General features: G+C 40.8%; 2 protein-coding genes across 2 annotated transcripts in view; both read right to left on the bottom strand.

The window, feature by feature from the left end:
* LOC106741770 (diuretic hormone receptor) overlaps nucleotides 1–12,104 on the bottom strand; it is a 39,134-nt gene extending 27,030 nt beyond the window's left edge. The window contains exons 1-2 of the mRNA XM_014614076.1: nucleotides 11,884–12,104; nucleotides 7,642–8,023 (exon numbers count right to left, since the gene is read on the bottom strand). Coding sequence (XP_014469562.1) covers nucleotides 7,642–7,906 — 265 coding nt within the window. The 5' untranslated portion in view covers nucleotides 7,907–8,023; nucleotides 11,884–12,104. The remainder of the gene's footprint in view (nucleotides 1–7,641; nucleotides 8,024–11,883) is intronic.
* A 3,036-nt stretch (nucleotides 12,105–15,140) lies between these two features.
* The window catches only part of LOC106741769 (activin receptor type-2A), a 5,568-nt gene continuing 1,499 nt past the window's right edge, over nucleotides 15,141–19,209 (bottom strand). Inside the window, exons 2-9 of the mRNA XM_014614075.1 lie at nucleotides 18,525–18,715; nucleotides 17,925–18,099; nucleotides 17,713–17,849; nucleotides 17,267–17,643; nucleotides 16,924–17,110; nucleotides 16,715–16,852; nucleotides 15,606–15,737; nucleotides 15,141–15,451 (exon numbers count right to left, since the gene is read on the bottom strand). Coding sequence (XP_014469561.1) covers nucleotides 15,266–15,451; nucleotides 15,606–15,737; nucleotides 16,715–16,852; nucleotides 16,924–17,110; nucleotides 17,267–17,643; nucleotides 17,713–17,849; nucleotides 17,925–18,099; nucleotides 18,525–18,715 — 1,523 coding nt within the window. The 3' untranslated portion in view covers nucleotides 15,141–15,265. The remainder of the gene's footprint in view (nucleotides 15,452–15,605; nucleotides 15,738–16,714; nucleotides 16,853–16,923; nucleotides 17,111–17,266; nucleotides 17,644–17,712; nucleotides 17,850–17,924; nucleotides 18,100–18,524; nucleotides 18,716–19,209) is intronic.

The following is a 19,209-nucleotide window of genomic DNA, read 5'->3' as shown; positions in this document are numbered from 1 at the left end:
GCGTCGCGTTCTATATATGTAATTCGTGCAAGTCCTTCCGCCGGTTGGGCTTACCGTGGGTGAGGTAGATTTTCGATTTTCGGCAGAGCGGTAACTTTTAGAATTCAGTCGCTTTACGTAAGCTTACGTTCGCTTCTTTTCTCTTTCGCATTCGAGCAGATCTAATCGTCGCGCTAAAAAATTGAAAGAAACGTCGCGAAGAACACCGTCTCCGTCGTATATTTTTGACGATCAAAAAACCTCACAGGTCGACGATCGTAATTGGATTTGCGTCTTATCGTGGACGAGCAGCCGATTGAAAATCGATTCGATGTGACGAAGACGACGACGACGGCAATACTGTACCGAGAATTTGTGTCAGGAAAACTCAGGGCGAAAATGTGTAGGATGTAATTCGTGTAACTTAAAAATCGTAATCTAATTTGTTCTGACAAGCGAAAGGTGCTTACCTGTCAGAAGAAAAGAGAGATTCGTGTTGATTTTTGTGGCATGCTTGACGAAGCGCGAATTGTTTCTCGGCACAACGCCGCTTGTGACAAATCTAATAACGTTTCATCATTTCACGCCTGATTTTCCCCAACAGTATATATAAAAGTGACGCGAAAAATACAATTTGCCCCGTCCAGGAGAATAAATACAGAGTTAGAAAGGGCGAAAAAAGGCAGAAAGTTCATCGTCGTATTATGGATCGCATAAAAACACGCTTTATAAATTCAACAAGCTTCCGGTAGCTCAGCGTTAACTATAAATTGACGATGCGCAGACGAAGTTATCCGCTTGGTTATAAAATCGCGCTTTATTCCTAATAAAATTTTCTGTTCCTGGAAATGTGTGGAACACCACCGGTTAATGGCATAAAAGTAATCTTTAATACTCACAAAATAGAGGAAAATTTATTTCGATATTTTTTACGCCTCTATAACAGAGAATTCGAGTGATACTCAATTTACTGTAATAAAATAAAAATTTATCTCAGCTTTCGCGAGCGAATGGGCCGAGCAAACTGTGCGCACCGAGCATGATGAAATACCGAGTGCGAATTTAAAATATGTTTCATGAACTAGATTGAACGAGTTCCTGATAGTCGGGCTTTAATTACAAATTGACAACGCACGACTGAAGTCGTTTAATTAAAATAAAAAAGTTGAAATAAAAAAAAAAACCATTTTATCCGTAATATAATTTTCTCCCGCAAATAGGACGCGCTGCGTTGTGTGTTAATGGCATAAAAAATAACTTTTAATGCCTATGAAAACAGACGAAAAATTGCCCCGGTATGTTTTAGGCTCCCGTAATGGGGTACACTCTCGAAGTAATGTTTTTTTAATTTACATTACGTTTGAAGGGAAAATCACCTCAGTTTTCGCGGGGGCGGACCAAACGTTCGCGCGCATACGAAATACATATTGAGATGGACGCACGCGTGTGTTCCCGCGTGGATCGAGTTGAGGGTGATAATTGGTTTATGCGCGGATCGAGAGAGTTGGTCTACCGACGTCGTCGGCCGAGGTCGCACGGAAAGAGCCCCGGGAATCGCTGGGGGTTGTTTTAGAGGCACTCTCGGCGCCCGCTAGAGAGAGAGGCACTCAAACCCCCGCCTCAAATTAAATTAATTAAGATGCTGCGCTTTCTTGCGGTTAACGAAATCATCCATGAGAGAGCGAGACCGTGGCCTATTACAACATGGAATGAAAAGATACGGAGTACCTGTAAACGCGTCGGAAGGACTACGTTTTTATTATTCACATTTTTATCATCCTGCCGCTCACCTCCCCCTCGTTATGACGAGAGAGAGAAAGAGAGAGAGAGAGAGAGAGAGAGAGAGAGAGCAGCCTGACGAGATATAATGATATATAAGCGCAATAGAAGGGGTGTAAGAACAGAATAAAATCGATACTGTAAGCATTACGCATTTGCAAATGGTTGTTGTGTAAAATTACGAATAGAGGTTGGTCCATCTCCATTTTTTAGTACCAGGAAGTATCGGGATGTTCCTCGGGAAGAGACTATCGATTTTACATTCTCCACATATGTTAGGAGCATAAAGGAAATGAAATATATCGACGGTCGTCAAAATATAGCGACCACACGATGGTTTAAACACAATACTCGACGTGTATTGTACTCTTAATATTACTCGAAATGCAACACGTTATATTTATAGTTTATGAAAATGTCATTGTCCGAATGTCCTATTTGCTTTCAAAATTCTACTATCGAAATGTTTTATCGCTCAAATAGAACGTGCTCCTCGCAGAACATCCCGTCCTCTACCGAGAAAAATGATAATATTTCATACAATATTTATTTCTTATGGATGATGATGTATCTGTTCATTTTGAAGCGTCGGTGACTCAGAATGAAGGCTTAAAGAGAGAGGGTTCGGAAAGAGGGTTGAGACCAGGGCATGAAAAGAATGAAGTTCTGTACATTAAAATATGTTAAATAATACTCGTGGGAGTAAGCAGGTTCGTGGGATTCACATGTCTCGCAAACAAACTGAAATAGCCACGTAACAACGTGTAAGGGAACTTCCTTACCGGATCCGGTTGAAATGCTCAAAGAGAGAGGCGTTCTTCTGTCGGAAATTCAATTCGAATATCGATATGGGCAACTCGTGACGCGCTTTACGATATCTATCTGCCGACGTGGCTTTTTTACCTCTGTCAGACAATCTGCGCCCGAAATCGAATCACGGACGAAAAGCCCGGGGACGTGCACATTCAGAAATGTGATATTTTTCAATTGTGGCGGTCGAGTGACGGGGACGGTCGAGCGTCACGATGAAAAACACATAATACCCCATGATAATATTTTCAAACGATTTAAGCGTCGAGCGCATCTCCTTTATCAGCGAGAGATAACCTTCGATGATTGCATTATCGCTGTTCTTTCCGACGACTTGATGAATAAATCGAATAGCACCGGCGGGCGTCGCGCAATTCTTCTCAATGATTTCACAGAGTTTCACGCCGTTGTTTTTGTAGATAAAAAAAAGATACGTATTTTTCTCTCGAGAAACGAGTTGATCGAAAATAATCCGTCTGAGATTGCGCTCCTCTTTCTAAGAGATATTCACGCTTTAATCCTTTAGTTAATTAATTTCGACAGAGTAATTAATGTTACCTAGATACTGCATCCATCGTGTCTTCGTTGCACTATGCACACCTACACGGGTTGATGTATGCTTGTAGTACGCCGGTATTAAAGGCCGTATGTTTACGGCAAGATTTTACGATTATTTACGTGGTTTACGCGCTCTGAACGTTCCGCTTCGAGCGATACCTGACCGGCTTACAAATTACCAATGTTATAACGAACGTGTCGTGACATTCTGCTAATGGATTTACTTACGTCAAATAAAAATAAATCGTGATTGTTTCCTTCGAGCTGCCGCACGAGCGTGCCTCTGCACGTGTTGGTAACGTGAGATTATTCGGAAGTAATCGATTAATTCTTAAAAAAAACAAATCACCATGCGGGTGTTTACGCTCATAAAGCCGACTTCACACAGTGCATTGACTTTATAAGGAAACAGGATTTCTCGTTTCTCGTCACCAACGTATTAAGATAAATTCAAAACGATCGTAAATCCGAAATCGGACTGAGTACCGCTCTTGTAATTCTTCCTTTTCATATAAATTTTCAGACTGGTCCAACATAGGCGACGAATATTGGGCCAATGTTGTCCCCTACTGTGGTGTATTGTTTAAAGCCGGTTTAACGCGCAAGATCGTTAAGAGGTGATGGCTTAATCTCTGAAAAATTCGCCGTGTTGACACTCCCGTCGCTTCCTACTCCCTCAAGTTCATCGACGAACTAGCATATTAGCGTATTTATTGTTCGCGGCCTGCGTGCCTCCGATAGGTGTGTCCGGTTGTAATTTATTCCCGATAACAGCGCGTGATCAAATTAACGGTTTCCGACCGACAGTCGCTATTCGGCGGTAATTATTCAGCGTCCCTTAATTGCCTGCGCGCGCACATATGTGTCCGCGGTCACGTATACCTGCATTTATATCCCAGACTACGTAGATACACACACGATTACATTGTCGTGCTCCAGCAAACGGTACTGATCTGCCAGTTAATAATCGTGTGCGTTATCCTTGAAGACTCGGCCATTTACGGCCCGAATTTCCATCTCGCGTCACAGGGTGCGGCCGAAACCGCGGTACGGCCGGGAAAAAAAGGACAAAGGAACGAGGGAGGGCAGCGAGAGGAGGGTGGCTCCTTGCGTAAAAATAAATCGAACGTGCCGGATAAGTCGGCCTCGTCGGTCGGGCTCTTTTCTCGAGGGAATCAATTTTTGCGAATTGGAAAATTCACGTAATATCCCCTTATCCTCCGTACACCCGGGCGATCTTTAACGACCTTAGCGCGCGACAATAGGTCACTTCTCCCTTGTCTGCCATCTTCTGCCGTTACGTGCTATAGTTTCGACATCCTTCAAAGGGGGTGCTCTATTCTCTTCACCGTCCTACTTCGACAATCATTGTTGCGCACGTCCTACGACGTGACGCGCAAAGTCGCTGATTATTCACGCTTAAGGAAAAGATATAACTTTATGAACCATCCAATTTGCAAGAGCGGCTTCTGCCTATTTATCCATCTCTTGAGAAGGAGCGGCTCGCGTGAGAAATTTATTCGAGCGCATTTTTTCCCCCGACTTACTCTTTCACGGTGGAATCATCCTCCGGCCGTTTATACCGGCAGTTATAAGACATCCCGTGTAATCTAGATCGCCGCATGAATTGGGGATTACGCCGGACGGAAAAGAATCTATTTATCGCTACGCTAACGACCGGAACAATCAGAGTGATTAAGTTATGAGGTTCGGACCCTCCGGGTCGTAACCGCGGGTCGTGAAAAAATCGAATAAGAACCGTCGGCGCGAAAAAAATCGCCGCGCGGAAAAATATCGGGCTGAGATGTGCGCGTTAGAAACGCGATTTTAATTAAAACGTTAACCCACCGCGGTGCTGTATTTGCCCTCTCTTTCTCTCTCTCTCTCTCTTCTTTGGGCGTAAACTTCGATAGCTCTATCCGTCTAAATCGATCTATCCGCGATACGCGACCTCATGTGAGCACACAACCGGCGCTATCTGACTTGCTCGCCTGGGTTCGATCTTCCCGTCGCAGCGTTCCAAGTCTGCTCGAGGACGACGTAATCGATATGTACTGGAACGCGGAGTGATAAGACATCGCGAGGCGAAATGTCGCTGATTGGGACATGCACCGCGATCTTGACCTATTCCGGATTACGAATAATGGATGTACACTGAGAAACCCATTCGATTGACTCAAACAAAATTCTCGCTTGGATATGGGCAAACTAATGTTTTGATTGTGAGAACTCAAAGGTTTGATTCCCTGAATCAAACATTTTCCATTTAAGTTTCAGAGAATCAAACTTTGGTTCTCACAACTAAAATACTTGTTTGCCCATGACCAACCAAGAATTTTGCTTGAGTTAACTGAATGGATTTCTCAGTATATTCGCACGACGTGATATTCGTCGTCGAGGAGCCCGGAAAAATTTTCGCGCGATTTCCGCTCAGCTTCATTTCCTGAAGATTTCACGAAGATCGATACTGTGTTGTATAATCGTATATTAAGAGATTACGGTCGTCGTTTTAATCAAGGGAGATGCCGGCTACGAGGTATGAGATGAGAGTGAATCCTTTAAACCGATATGCATCATAAAAGAGAGAAAGAAGGAGAGAGAGAAAGAGACAGAGAACTTCAAGCCAGTCTCGCTTTAAGTCGCGTGTACTGAACGAGCTGCAAAGTCGAAGTCGAGCGAATTTTATTGACCGTCAGCTGAGTCAAATTAAAACTTTGTATCACCCCACCGAGCCTTGGCTGTCGCTGCCGGCCTTAATTCTCCTGCTGCATCCAACTCTCAAAGAGAGAACGACAAGCTGGAGGCTTTTATATTTTACGAGTGTCGCGCTGTGACCTCCCTATCTGCGACCATCCTATTTCCGGATCGACTATCACGGCCGAGCGAATATTAAGAAAGTCCGGGAGCCTCGAAATGTTCCTCAAGCTTCGGAGTCAACGAACTACGAAAAGTGCTAGGGGAAACGCGCGCGTGAATATTTTTTTTGTTTGATAAGGGGGCGTACGATCGATGCTCGGGTAATCGGTGTCCAGATGAACGCGACGTTCTGTTCCCAATTTGTGTACACAGTTGCGCATCGCGTTTAAATAATTCAACGAGATGTGTGGGAAGTTAATTCACATCAGTATTCATATTATATATCGCATCGTATGCCGCGTATAATTAATGTTTATTTTTGTAATTAATTGATATTTATATTTAGCATTATATTATATAAATCGTGCATCTTTCCATAAGGCTAACAGCTCGCATCGTTGACGGGGACGAGCGGTGGGAAAGCGGTGCGCGTTTTATTAAAAGCATATCGTTGTAAAATCGAGATTCCACCGTTTGAAAACGCATATTTAACAATAGCGGTGCAAATGGCAACAGACGGTTAAAATTCGCAGCATATGGCAACGCAATTACACGAGCGTTGTTTCTACTTCGCGTCGTACGCTCCGAATCGCGATCACGTCCTACCTCAGGTACGCTATGCAGCACGTAGCAAATGGATTCCTAACTTTATTTTCGCTCGCGGGCAATCTGAAATACACGATTCGAGACAAGAGAAAGCACAAGTCGCTTATATAAGATACTATATTTTCTGGTACTTATTATAATTTGTCGGTCCCGAGCTGCGAGAAAAACGCATCGTTTAAACCGTCTTAACCTATTAATTGTTCCAACAAAGCGAAAAATCGTTTACATACAAGAGAATTCTTGTGAGGACATTTTTTTATATGAAAAATCGAGATCACTCGATAAACTCGATATGAAACGACGGCGATTGTAGATATGTGAGTTTGTAAAGGAAAGAACACTCGAGGAATCGAGATTGTTGTAACATTATTAAAAGTAATTGGTTCAATTACACTGAAAAAAGTTACCGTTCAAGTAATATTCACTTGATTCAAATAAAATGGTTACTTCAACAGCCTTTTGATAAATATTTGATAAATATTTACTAGAAGTAGAAATATAATTAACGATATACACATACGAATATAATATTTCTTTCATATGAGTAGACATTTACTTGTATTGCAAATTTGTTTGCTGTATCGATAATAATTAATAGTTTGCTGTGTCAGGAAAAAATCTTTTTCTCCGTTTGCATTTATTTGATTCTACCACATTTTTTGTCTATGTAGCGATCCCTCTGTTACAAATATTAGAATGATTCGCTTTAGAAAAGCGAATCACACATCGCAGACTATATAAAAATCAATTTTTAGTACAGAACAGCCGCCTCCGGACGATATCGTCATTCGTGAAGTAATTTCTAAAAGTATGACGAGTCTCGTAAATGCGTTTATAGTTACCACCAAAGCGATCGAGACACGTTTTGCTACCCAGATGACGACTCTCGGAAATCACTTTCCGATAAGATCCCCTGTGTGTAACGAGTGTTGAAGAACTTCGACGCTACTTCCAGTGAAGAAGAAAAAGAAGTTATCTCTACCGTCCGAAAAACGTGTCACGAATGTCCCGATGGTTTCGATATTACACGAAAATAGGGATGTATTTACTCACGGCTGTTATCATAAGGTATTCCGTTAAGCTCTTCGAAACAGGGGATGGTGGCTAGGGTGCCGGGAGGTGTCCTGGGCCAGCATAGCACGGTGTCCCAACTAACATCGCATCCTTGTTGCTCCTGCTTCTTGCTGATTTGTTCGCGCATGAGACACTTGAACTCATTGCTCAGCGACTCGTTCAATTCGTTGTTGTAGTTAAAATCGTTCAGCACGTAATTATCGCCAAGCGGCGATCCTGTGCCGTTCGCGACGAACCAGGCCATGTCTCGCCGGTATTTCTACCCTCGCGACGCGACTACTCGCGGAAATTTCTGGATCAATGTCCCGTCGAGAGCCGATCTCGAGGAGATCTCGCGATTCGGAAAAGAAGACGAATGTGTCTGGAAAAGAAAGAGAATTCTCTCAGGATCGTTTGACGTTGTAAGATTTCTTTGAAAGTAGAAGCCGGATTCATAGGAAAGTAAATAGATCCGAGGAAGAGGAAGAAGGGACGAATTCATTAAACATTCTATAATGTTTGAAAACTTATCTGAAACAGGGAACCTTCTCTTTCTTTCTTTTTCTCTCTCTGTCTTTTCCTTTTCGCTTGGCCGACTTTGAAGGCAAAATTGCGAAAAACAATACTTAGATCAGTTTGTAATTTCACGATGGCGTAACTCCTGATCGATATTAAACAACTTGTAGCTTTAACCCGTGTTTCTATCTTTTTTTTTTTACAAGAAAATACGTATTTATATTTACATGTATATATTTACATATGTTTATATATGTTTATATATATTCCCCGTTTCTCTCGTCTTGACATTAAATTCGTAAATTTATTATGCCGATGATAAAACTTGGAATTTCTCGTACGATCTCTCACATAGCTACTTAGAATATCCTCGGCTGAAAATGACGACTGCACGGCGAGCTGTCAAAATTCTTTACGCGCGTTAAAACACCCGGGGCACACGATTCCCGCGTACGTTTCCACAGGGCTTGTTTTTCCTTGCCGCAATATCCGAAAAAACGGTATGCCGGGAATTTACTCTCGTAGACCCCGACGCCATCCCAACGCGGCAACCTTAATGTCAACGCGTTCTCCCTCACCCGGTCGCCCTCATTTTAGCGCGAAAGGTTATATAGTAACGGGGGACACGTGTCCAAAAATGCGGCGGTTCGCGAAATATTTTCACGAGAGTTGTAGCTTCGCGGGGAGAAATCTCGTAAATCGTCGCGGGTCGCCCGCCTCGGTGTTCGTCGTTATACGCGTTTGTTATCCTTTACGCACCTTCGCTGTCGGAGGAGCTTCCACACAAAAGCTTCCACACACACACACAGCTCGGATGTCACTTGGTAGTTTGGTGGCGACAATTTCACCGGGAGATTCTATCAGATTTCTTTCTCGCTGAGTTTGCCCGCTTCGCAACTGACATTGTTTTCCATTGGAAACACTCGGTTATATCAGTTGAAACGTATACAATTCAATAAATAATTCGACCAACTCGAATATCTCCGTGATCGCGGCAGCTCATTGTAGAATTGTCCGTCCTCGGTAATTTCAACTGTCGCGCTGAAAACAATGCATTTCTTGCAGATCATTCCGCTCTTTCGACGTTTTCAAGGTTCTGCAGCTTTTTCTTTAATTTTTTCTTTAAAGTCCCCGCGCTGAAAACAATGCATTTCTTGCAGATCATTCCGCTCTTTCGACGCTTTCCAAGGTTCTGCAGCTTTTTCTTGAATTTTTTCTTTAAAGTAGATCTTCAAGATTTTAATCACGAAGTAGTCATTTTCATTCCCTCGGGTTTCTGTTTCAAAATTCTTATTCTAATTATATCGGTGAACACGAGGAGCGCACGGGCTTCATCGGAATCCTTAATTTGACATCCAAGCTGCATCGCTACATCTGAAATTCGAGAGAGGATACGAAAGGCGCGAAAAAATTCCAACGTGTGTCCGACGATAACTTAATAAACATCGCGAGCTAATTGCTCGTCCGCGTACACGCATATATTTGCATACGCGCTTTCGCGCGTTCGCGACGCAGCATTCCTCACATTTGTACGTACGACGCTCCGCGTTTAATCGAATCCAAGTACATAAGCGTCGTCACGAAAGGATCGTTACGGATCGTTAACCGGTGAACGATGTCAACGAGTCAAGATAACCGAGAGGGGAAACTATATTGAACGGCATCGACTTAATCCCGCGGCTGATCTCTCGGCTCGCGTCCGCGCTGAAATACGAAATGACCGTGCTCGGGTTGACGATCGAGCAGTCATCCACATGTAGCGCTTGATCCAGAGCGAAGATGCCACTTCGGGACTGTTAGACGAAGCTGACGGACACTCGAGGCGAATAATATCGATCGTCAACGGCAGCGGTTGTATTCCTGCAGACGCGGACTCCTCAGTGTACCGGAAACTGCGGCGATGCATTCTCCCATTATTCGGCGAGCACCTCTCGTGCTAGCTCAGCACTAAGCCCGATAATCTTGGTGGCATCATAGAGCAAAGGTACACACCTTCGGTGGCTGAACCGTCCCGAGTGACCGTCGAGTGTTCGCGCCATTATCGTCCGCGAGAAACGCGCCGACGAAGACGTAAGAAGCAAGAGATCCACCGAGAGATCCGTCTTAGAATGTATTAGTTCGACATCGGCGTCGACTCGCGAATGGCGACATTCTGAAGTCATCCGTTGATTCGTCGCTGGAATTTGTTTCTCTTAAAACTTTACTTCTCGATTTGAATCCGTTCATTTATTAATTCATCGTCTCGAGGCCGTTCTCTAGACGTTCCGTACTTTTTACTGCATTATCATGTCGCGACAACGTATCGGCGCGGCGCAAGTCGCCGGAAACGGAAGGCCCGAGTGAAATTTCATCCGCGATTATTACATGATTTTTTCGCCGAGATAGACAGTCGGTCGAAGTCTAACGTACGGATGAATGGGGAATGATGATAATGATGACGACGACAACCGTCTGTTTCGATTTATCGGGATTCCGCTCGGTGTTAACGAAAGCTAATCGACGGTACCGTCAGACGTGAAAAGCTCGCAAACGCGTGAGCTTTAATTCGCGAGAACCTCAATTCCCTCGGCGATACCTCGAGGGAATTTCATTCAGCGTACTTCACTCGATGAACTCGTTCGCAGCTTCGCTCACTTTTTTTCCGCGATCCTCTCCGTTTAAACTTTCCCCCGACGAGCCGCGAGAAATACGAGAATACGATTCAACTTTAAACTCAGCGCGGATGTCCTTTTCGATAAAATCCCGACCCGGTGTCTTTAAAACGGAACGTACGGTGACACGAGGAGCGTATCCAAGATATTTAAGTTGAAGGCAACGCGTCTCGAAGACTGACGCGAGAACAAATGTATTCGATTATAAATTCCAATTATAAATAAATCCCCGAGACGTACTACCTGGGCTTTCCTGGCTTCCTGAATCTCCGCGCGCACGAGAAAGAGAGAGAGAGAGAGAAAGAGAGCGAGAGGGAAAGACGCGTTACTTCGTACTTCTAGGAATGAGTTCCGGATCGCTAATTTAAAAGCGATTACCGCGCGGCGTAGTCGGCGAGAGATTTATCGGCGATTTAACCCTTCCGACGTTGCGCCGAAGGTTTATAGGCGTATAGCGGCAAATTATTTCCCGAGAGAGTAGAATGAAAGAGAAAAAGAGAAAACCAGGCAGGGAAAGAGGAAGAAGGATTTATCATTCGCATCGGCAATTTGCAATAATAATAAATCATACACACACCCACACACACACACGGTGCGTTTGAAAAAGACACGATCGTGTTTTGTCAAGCTTTATTATTCCCTTTAGTCAGGCGTGCACGGCGTAATATCACTCTATTGTCCCGTAAAACCGACACGAGACGTTATGATAAACAATCGCTACTTCGCCGCAGTGCATCATCGTAAACTGCCGTGTTATGAATTAACGAGACACAATGGCTCGAGCGTAAAACTGCAGAGTCGCGTTGCGATACGAACTGCGCCCGTAAGATCGCTGCTAACGACGCGTAGCGACGCTGAATTTTCACGACGGTGAATCCCGCCACCTCGGAGCGCGCCTCCCGATATCGTCTGTCATGCACTCGACGACACAATCGCGGGGTGATTAATCGTTCCCGGTGAGAGCGCGAAATGCGGGACGCGCCGTGACAGAGTACGACGTGCGAACGCACGGCGCCGCGATGCAGCGGAACGACGACGCACGGATCGTCGGGGAGAGATCGTGTGTATACTTTACTTTGCGCTGCACAATCGGCCGCTTCTCCACGGCCGAACGGGTGTCTTCCGTGTCAGGTGTCCGTGTGCCCCGGCAGTCAGCGACGGAGAGGCTTTTTCGACTATTTCCGCGCGCCGCTGGTTCCTTTAGGCTGATCGCGAGTCGCTGATTATAGCAGTACTATCTCTTACTCTCCCTCTCTCTCTCTCTCTTATTCTCCCTTCTCTTTCTTTCTTTTTCTCTTTCTCTGTTTCCCGTCGCGATATCGCGCGCGATCACACGACCGGGCTTCGCTATTGTGCTTTTAGAGCAGTCGGTCCGCGCGACAACTTCGCCGTATCCCGTCGCGTCCACCGGCCAGCGATGACACGCGACTGACAGCCGGAGGCACGTGCTCCAGGAGGAGGACGACGAGGACGCCCACCTCCTCCCCGAGCGGCGCTCTGCGCGGCGGCGACGCCGACGACGACGCACGATGCGCGACGATTCGCATATTTTGGACCCGCGAATGGGATAACGTTCTCGGCGGGCCTTCGATTGTTCGCAGCATCGAAATGTGAGAATTGATTGTACCTCGCGGTTGAGGTACACGAGACAAGTCTCGGAAACGAGCGTTTTTACGGACCGCGGTTTTATCGGCCCGGTGAATGTTTCGTGAAAAATGACGATGTCGCTGGTAAAATTTGAAGGCAGAGTTCCTGCTCGGAAATTGCCGCATTTCGAACCTGAACACGCGTGTAATTCTCTCTTGAAGTTGTAGAGCAACGTTCCCCCACGAAGGATTAAGGAGTCCACTTTGTAGATAAAAATACAAAATCCTACATCCTCTTCATCTTGCTATGGAATTTTTAAAAGTATGCTTTCCCCTTATTCTGTTATTATATTTCTGTATATATTCTCACTATTCATGTTCACCTGATCATTCCTCGTCAGTATTATCGACAAAATATGGAAAACTACCTTGGTACGCCATCATTTAGCAAAAAGATTAAGTAGTTAATGAGATCATGTGACATTCTTCCGAAATTTCCAATGCATTCGTCTCAGACGGAATCGTTTTCATCGTACATCCTTCACACAGACGAAAGCCGACTCCATTATGTACTACAGATAACGAAGGGAAACAAGTGTAGCTTGAATAAAACTCTCTATAGTGTAATGACGGGGTTCCCTTCGACAGGTGAAGAAGATCCCGACAATCGAGCGTGCAAAATTCAAAGTCAAACTATCACTTGTCGCTTACCTTTCGAGCTTTCCGTTACGCATCCGCCGAAGAAGAACCACCTCGAATACTGTCTCTCTCCGGCGAGATTAGAAGTCACGCGGCATTAACCCGCCGTTGAGAGAATTCGCGAGAAATCGTCGAAGAACGTCCGGGAGGAAGTGCGAAAGAAGTTGCATTCGCGGCGCGACGCGGCGCGGCGCGATGCGAACTGAAAGACACTGTGAATTTCAAAGCGAAAATTGACATTGTCGATTGGCGGTCGGCAGTTTGTGCGCGCTCTGACGTCCAATCAACCAATCAGGTCTCCCCCCTAGTTATGCACGCCACGGGGATATACAATACCTGACAAATACCCTAGACTTACATCGTAAACAGATGCCTTTCCGCTACTTTTTCCGTATGTGTATTTTATTGCGTGTAATTTCCTCCTTTCCTCCTCAATTTGTCCGGTCTCGAATAGAACGACGTCGGGTATAAGTCGGCTTAACACATTAACGGCGGGCGATATTTTGTGTGATCATAAAAACTTTAAGGTACAGTCGAGCTAAATTGTTTTACTACGACTCCCGCCTTTAAGCCGCAGTCGAGCTAAATTGTAGTACTACGACTCCCGCCCTTAATGTGTTAATTAATTCCAATGCAAACGTTAAAGTAACGGATGCGAAGAGACGGAGGTGATTAATTTTGTTCTCTTCTTTACGAGTATTGAAAGATGACTCCCGACGTGTGTATTGAAAATCCAAAGAGGTTTGTTGAATTCACGAAGCTACAATTAAATATTCATCGAACAAAGTAAAGTTTCGTTTCGAAGAAGTCGCGTCGTTGAAATTACATCAATTTCGACCCTTAGTTAAGAAGTCACTAATTCGATACCGCAACACGAACGTTATAACTCGTCGTATAACGCACCGTTCGTTATAGCGTTGCATGCCAAGATGCCGTTTACGAGCGTTTATTTTATCTCGGTCGTGCTGAAGTTATCTTTGTCAAATATTAGTTGTACTAATAAAGCACCGTCTTACGTGAACCCAATTTGCTTCTCTAGCAGAGGAGACGCTTTTCACCAAGAGGCTCGCGAAATACGTTCATTTGCGTGTTAGTGTTACAATAAAGAAATACTCTCTCAAACAAGGAATTTCTTATTTATGAGAAAAATACCTACAAGAGTCTGAGATAAAAACAATAAATCGTCCACCATCGAAATTCACATCATAGGTTTTCGACTTGTTAGTGATACTATCTAAATTTTAAAAACACTAATAAGAAAATTTTTAGCGTATTTCAAATATTTACTTCCTTTTTCTGAATATACAATATTTATTTACAATAGTAGATATAAAAATTCAGTATAATTTTAATCGAACAGTTTTGAACCATTCTTAAATAATTGTCCAATCAAACATATTCGTTGTGAAAAAATCTTGTTCATCTTGTTATAAAAATTCATACATTTTAACATCAGACTTGCATCTAACGTTCTACAAGTACAAATCCACAAAATCCTTCATTAAATAAAAGCAAAAAAAAAGATAAAGATATTATCTCTATGCATCTCCTTGCATTATCATCTGCAAGTTGTTACATGGATTGACAACAGTACGTACCACATATGGTTAAAATCATGTTTTATATTTACGTTTTTAAAACAGAGAAACTTGTATGTACAAAGTATGATATTGTGTGATATAATTTGGCAAATAATGGGCTACGATTTTACCACTTTATATTTAACTTTTGTCACTTATATCTCGTGTGATTACTTATATTCAAAATTATAGTATTTTGCTCTTGTACCATTACCTTGTAATATTATATTTTTATTAAAATAAGGTTTAAGATATTTCTCCTTTCCGATACTTCTCTAACATTGATGAACTTGTTACCAATGAAAAGACATTGGTAGAAATGATGCAGTACACACACACATTTTACATACTCTTGTCAGGTTGAGGAAGTGAACTCTTCATGATATTGTGACTGATAATAATCTATACAGCACGCACGTCTCGCAGGAACAATTAATAAGTTATTCGAATAGTGAAACGTAAAACTCTGAAGATATATGCTTGTCTTTTTACTGTTGTTTCAACATTCCTCATTGTTACGTATAACAAAATTATGATACAAAAAATGGTTGTGCAATATAACTAAAACTATAATAATGTATAGAGACACTAACTACATACTAGATTCCTTGGTAGTAATAATCTCGTTGGTACGATCAACTCGAATCAAAGTAGATGAATTTAATATAAGAGCTCTACTGAGAGTAGCAACTCGTTCCATTACGCATGAGGCAGAAAGACGTGCTTCAGCATCATGATCCCAGCATTCTTCCATTGTATCACAAATTGATAAAAGTCCCTGAGATAAGATACATCTTACTTGTAACTGTATATTAATGCATAAGATGAAATATTTAATACGTATCATTCCGAACAGCTTTTCTTGTACTTCTTGTATTCAAAAATATGACACAGGAAGAGGGAAATATCGTAGAGAATACTGTTTGACTTACTGGATGTTTACGCCAAGTTTCTAAAATGAGTGGCCTTTCCTTTTTATGAACAACGCTTTCTTGCATGTCTTCTAGAGTAGGATGAAGTCCGACTTCATCTTCAAATGGTAGACGATATTCTCCTATTGGTCCCTATATTGGAATAAGAAAAATGATTAGTAAGTTACAAAGTTTGAGAGGTTAAGTTTCGTTTAAAATCATCACGACCATGATAGTTAGATATTGTATTCATATACTCACTATGTGCGTAATCTAACTATAACAACCGTGATGACGGGTTTTTGGGAGTCATATAAAAAGTATTTTTTCTTAATGATTTTTTTTCTAAGATTTTATAGTAATTTTGAAAAGACGTAACACAAAAAATTTACAAATAAAAAAATATCTTGTGTTTTAAGGAGTTATAAGATATATAATATCGACCATTATATCACTCATAGTTGAATAAAAACGTTAAATTACCATTTGTAAAATATTTTATGAATGAAATGTAAACCTATATTATATATACAGACAATGGTTATCAAAAACTCTTATATATACAGACAATGGTTATCAAAACTCTTAAATTTGCAATGAAAGAAAGTGACAAGTTAGTGAGAGTCAACACGGGTTGAACATTGCAAAAGGAGTTTAATTCCTTTTAGTTATTATCTCCGAGAATATAACGCAAGCACTATATTATTATATAAATAAATAAATAAAACGATACTATTATATAAATATTGAAATAAAACTATATTATTATATTATTATATTATTATATAAATATATAAATAAATAAATAAAACGTTTCGACCGAATTTTGAGCTTTTCTAGGTAAAATAAACTGTACATATATTTACATGCAGAATAATCAAATGCAAGAGATGATTATTTCGTTTGACCATGAATATATATACAGCTCCCACTTCATTGAAGAGAAACCAAAATTGCGATTGAAACGTTTGGTTATATTATTATGTAATATTCTTTTTCATCATATTCATATTTGAGCCATGACTATAAAATGATGGCTATAAAAAGGAACTGAACTCCGTTTCTGTGCGACGTCCAATCAGCATCGGCTTTTAATGGCCTGTTATTTTTCTTCTGATGCTATTGCTTACATCTTGTACAGTACACCTTGAAGCTAATTCCCATAGCACTAACCCACAGGCATACATGTCAATCCGTAAAAATGAATCTCTAGTAAAATTTATTGCCCCTTCTAACACCTCTGGTGCCATATATCTTCGTGTTCCAACCTATAAAGAATAAAACAGGTTAATCTCATATTGTAACAAAGTAAATGATAATATATACACAGGCGCATTACTTGTCCATGCGTGTCGCCGCAGGGCTTTCCCGGGTGAAAGATAAGTGCCAAACCAAAATCTGCTATACAGGCACTCATGTCAGCTTTTAGCAAGACGTTTTTTGACTTAAAATCCCTATGAGCTACAGCAGGTTTATAACCGTCTGCCTTATTAGCTGGGATTTCTTCGTGTAGATGCATCAAACCTCTGATAATCATAATAACAATCTTTTGTTATGAATCAAATAAAAGTTGCGGCTTAATAAAATTATGATTTCATTTATAAATTATACATAGCTGTTTTGTATTTTTCATAGTATTTTATTCATATATAACCATCGTCATAAATAATAATAATCATTACCTTGCCATAGATTCGGCGATTCTACACATCTCAGGCCATGTCACAACGTTTGCTTTCAGGTAATCACATAATGAACCTTTCTCATGATACGCTGTGATTAACCAAAACTCAGCTTGTAAATTATCACCGCGTTTCTCGACCCCTATAAAACGTAATATGTCCTCATGATCCATGTGTGCAAGCTTAAAAATTTCTTGTTCAGTCTGCCAAGACTGTTTGTCTTGAATGGGAAAAACTTTAACTGCCACAATCTCATGCTTAAGTTGGGCTTTCCAAACTGCGCCGAAACGACCCCGAGCTTTAATCTCAAGAAGTTGTATCGGTCGTAAACCTAAATTAGGTGAAGATTCTGGCAACGGAGGTTCCCCCGTAGGCAGCTGAAAGATTTACAATGATTTTTGTAAATGCAATGCAATTCGCAATGTTGATTAAAGCTGACATACAACCTCGTTAAAATCACCCGACTTCTGGCGACGATAGTACCATAAAGAAAACAATACAACGAATGATATAAAAAATGTAGTAATTAATATTAATATTAAAATTGTAATTGGCTGTTTTTCATCAGGGACTGGTTCAGACTCTGAAAAATTAATTATTTAAAGTAGTATTATAATACTCAAAAATAGTCTGAATAATATTTAATAAAGTAAAATACCATGAATAACAGATGGCTGTGTAGGCTTGGAGGCTGAAGTCGGAAGTGGTTCAAAAGAAAAGTTTTCGTTACACATATTACCATCGCAGCAACAAAAAAATAACTCCTTCCTTCTTTCCGTATTTTCGACACACTTTGGCTTATCGTAACAATCATTGCTATCTAAAAAGCAACCCTGAAAACATCACAATTGTTATATAGAAAATATATTCAGAATAACAAGAGAAGAGTTCATAGTTATCAACTTTGGCAGTTGTTTGTAAATTAGTTACAAGCTCGCTTTTTTTCTTTAAGAAAAAATAGTACAATTAGACATGTAAATAGATGTCTAAAAAAGACACATAATGCTACATGAAATAATTAAGTAGAAATTAATATTGAACGTTATGAATTTGAATATTGAACATTATGAAGTAATTTGACAAGTGTTTCAAAAAACATACGAGACACAGATATTATTATTTTGCTTTTAACATATTCTTTTAAGTTTTGTTCTTTTTTCTTATTCTTGACAATGCGCTGTATTTTTATTAGAAATTTGCACAATAAACTACATGGATTATTGAACTAAACTATGTGAATTGTTAATTCCTAACTAACCTTCAATTTAATTATCGACTTTTTGGTGACATTGTCAATTTGCCATAGTACATAACAATGGTTACGCTTTTCTGGATCGTGCAAAACACATTCTTCTCTTCCAGAACATCCTTGTTGGGACTCAGCACACATCGTTTCATTGTAAAATTCGCAAAAGGTAGAGCCTTTAATGTCTTTCCCAAATGTAATTTCTAAAAATTGAAATTGCCACAAAAAGTATTTAATAAAAACTAAATTATTAAGTTTTGTAGTTTCCTCTATATATTTGCGTACAATGTCATGTAACTTTAATTATTTCTTTTATCTACAGGTTTGCCTCAAAGAATAAAATTTTACGTTCACAGAAATATAACACGATTTTTTTTTATACTTCCCAATTTATATCTTTATTTATACTTCTTAATTCATCAAACTTTCTAGTTTTCAACATTAAATATCATTATAACGCAAAAGAGGTTTAGTTAAATTTCAATATATCTAAAATTAATCAAATAAAATTTTCTTTTATATTTCGCTCATTAAAGCATATTTAATCTGTTGAAAAAAGTTTACGTTTATCAAAACTTTGTTAAAAGGATACTTTGCTTTTTGAGTAAAACTTAGAACGAAATAAACAATCTATAATTATTCATTTGTACTTTGATACATATAGTTGAAAGAAACAATAACAGGGAAGTTTTTAGAA

The sequence above is a fragment of the Dinoponera quadriceps genome, unplaced genomic scaffold, assembly GCF_001313825.1.
Source record: "Dinoponera quadriceps isolate SergipeBrazil2010 unplaced genomic scaffold, ASM131382v1 scaffold587, whole genome shotgun sequence".
NCBI lineage: Eukaryota > Metazoa > Arthropoda > Insecta > Hymenoptera > Formicidae > Dinoponera > Dinoponera quadriceps.
This window is presented reverse-complemented; position numbering and strand designations above follow the sequence as displayed.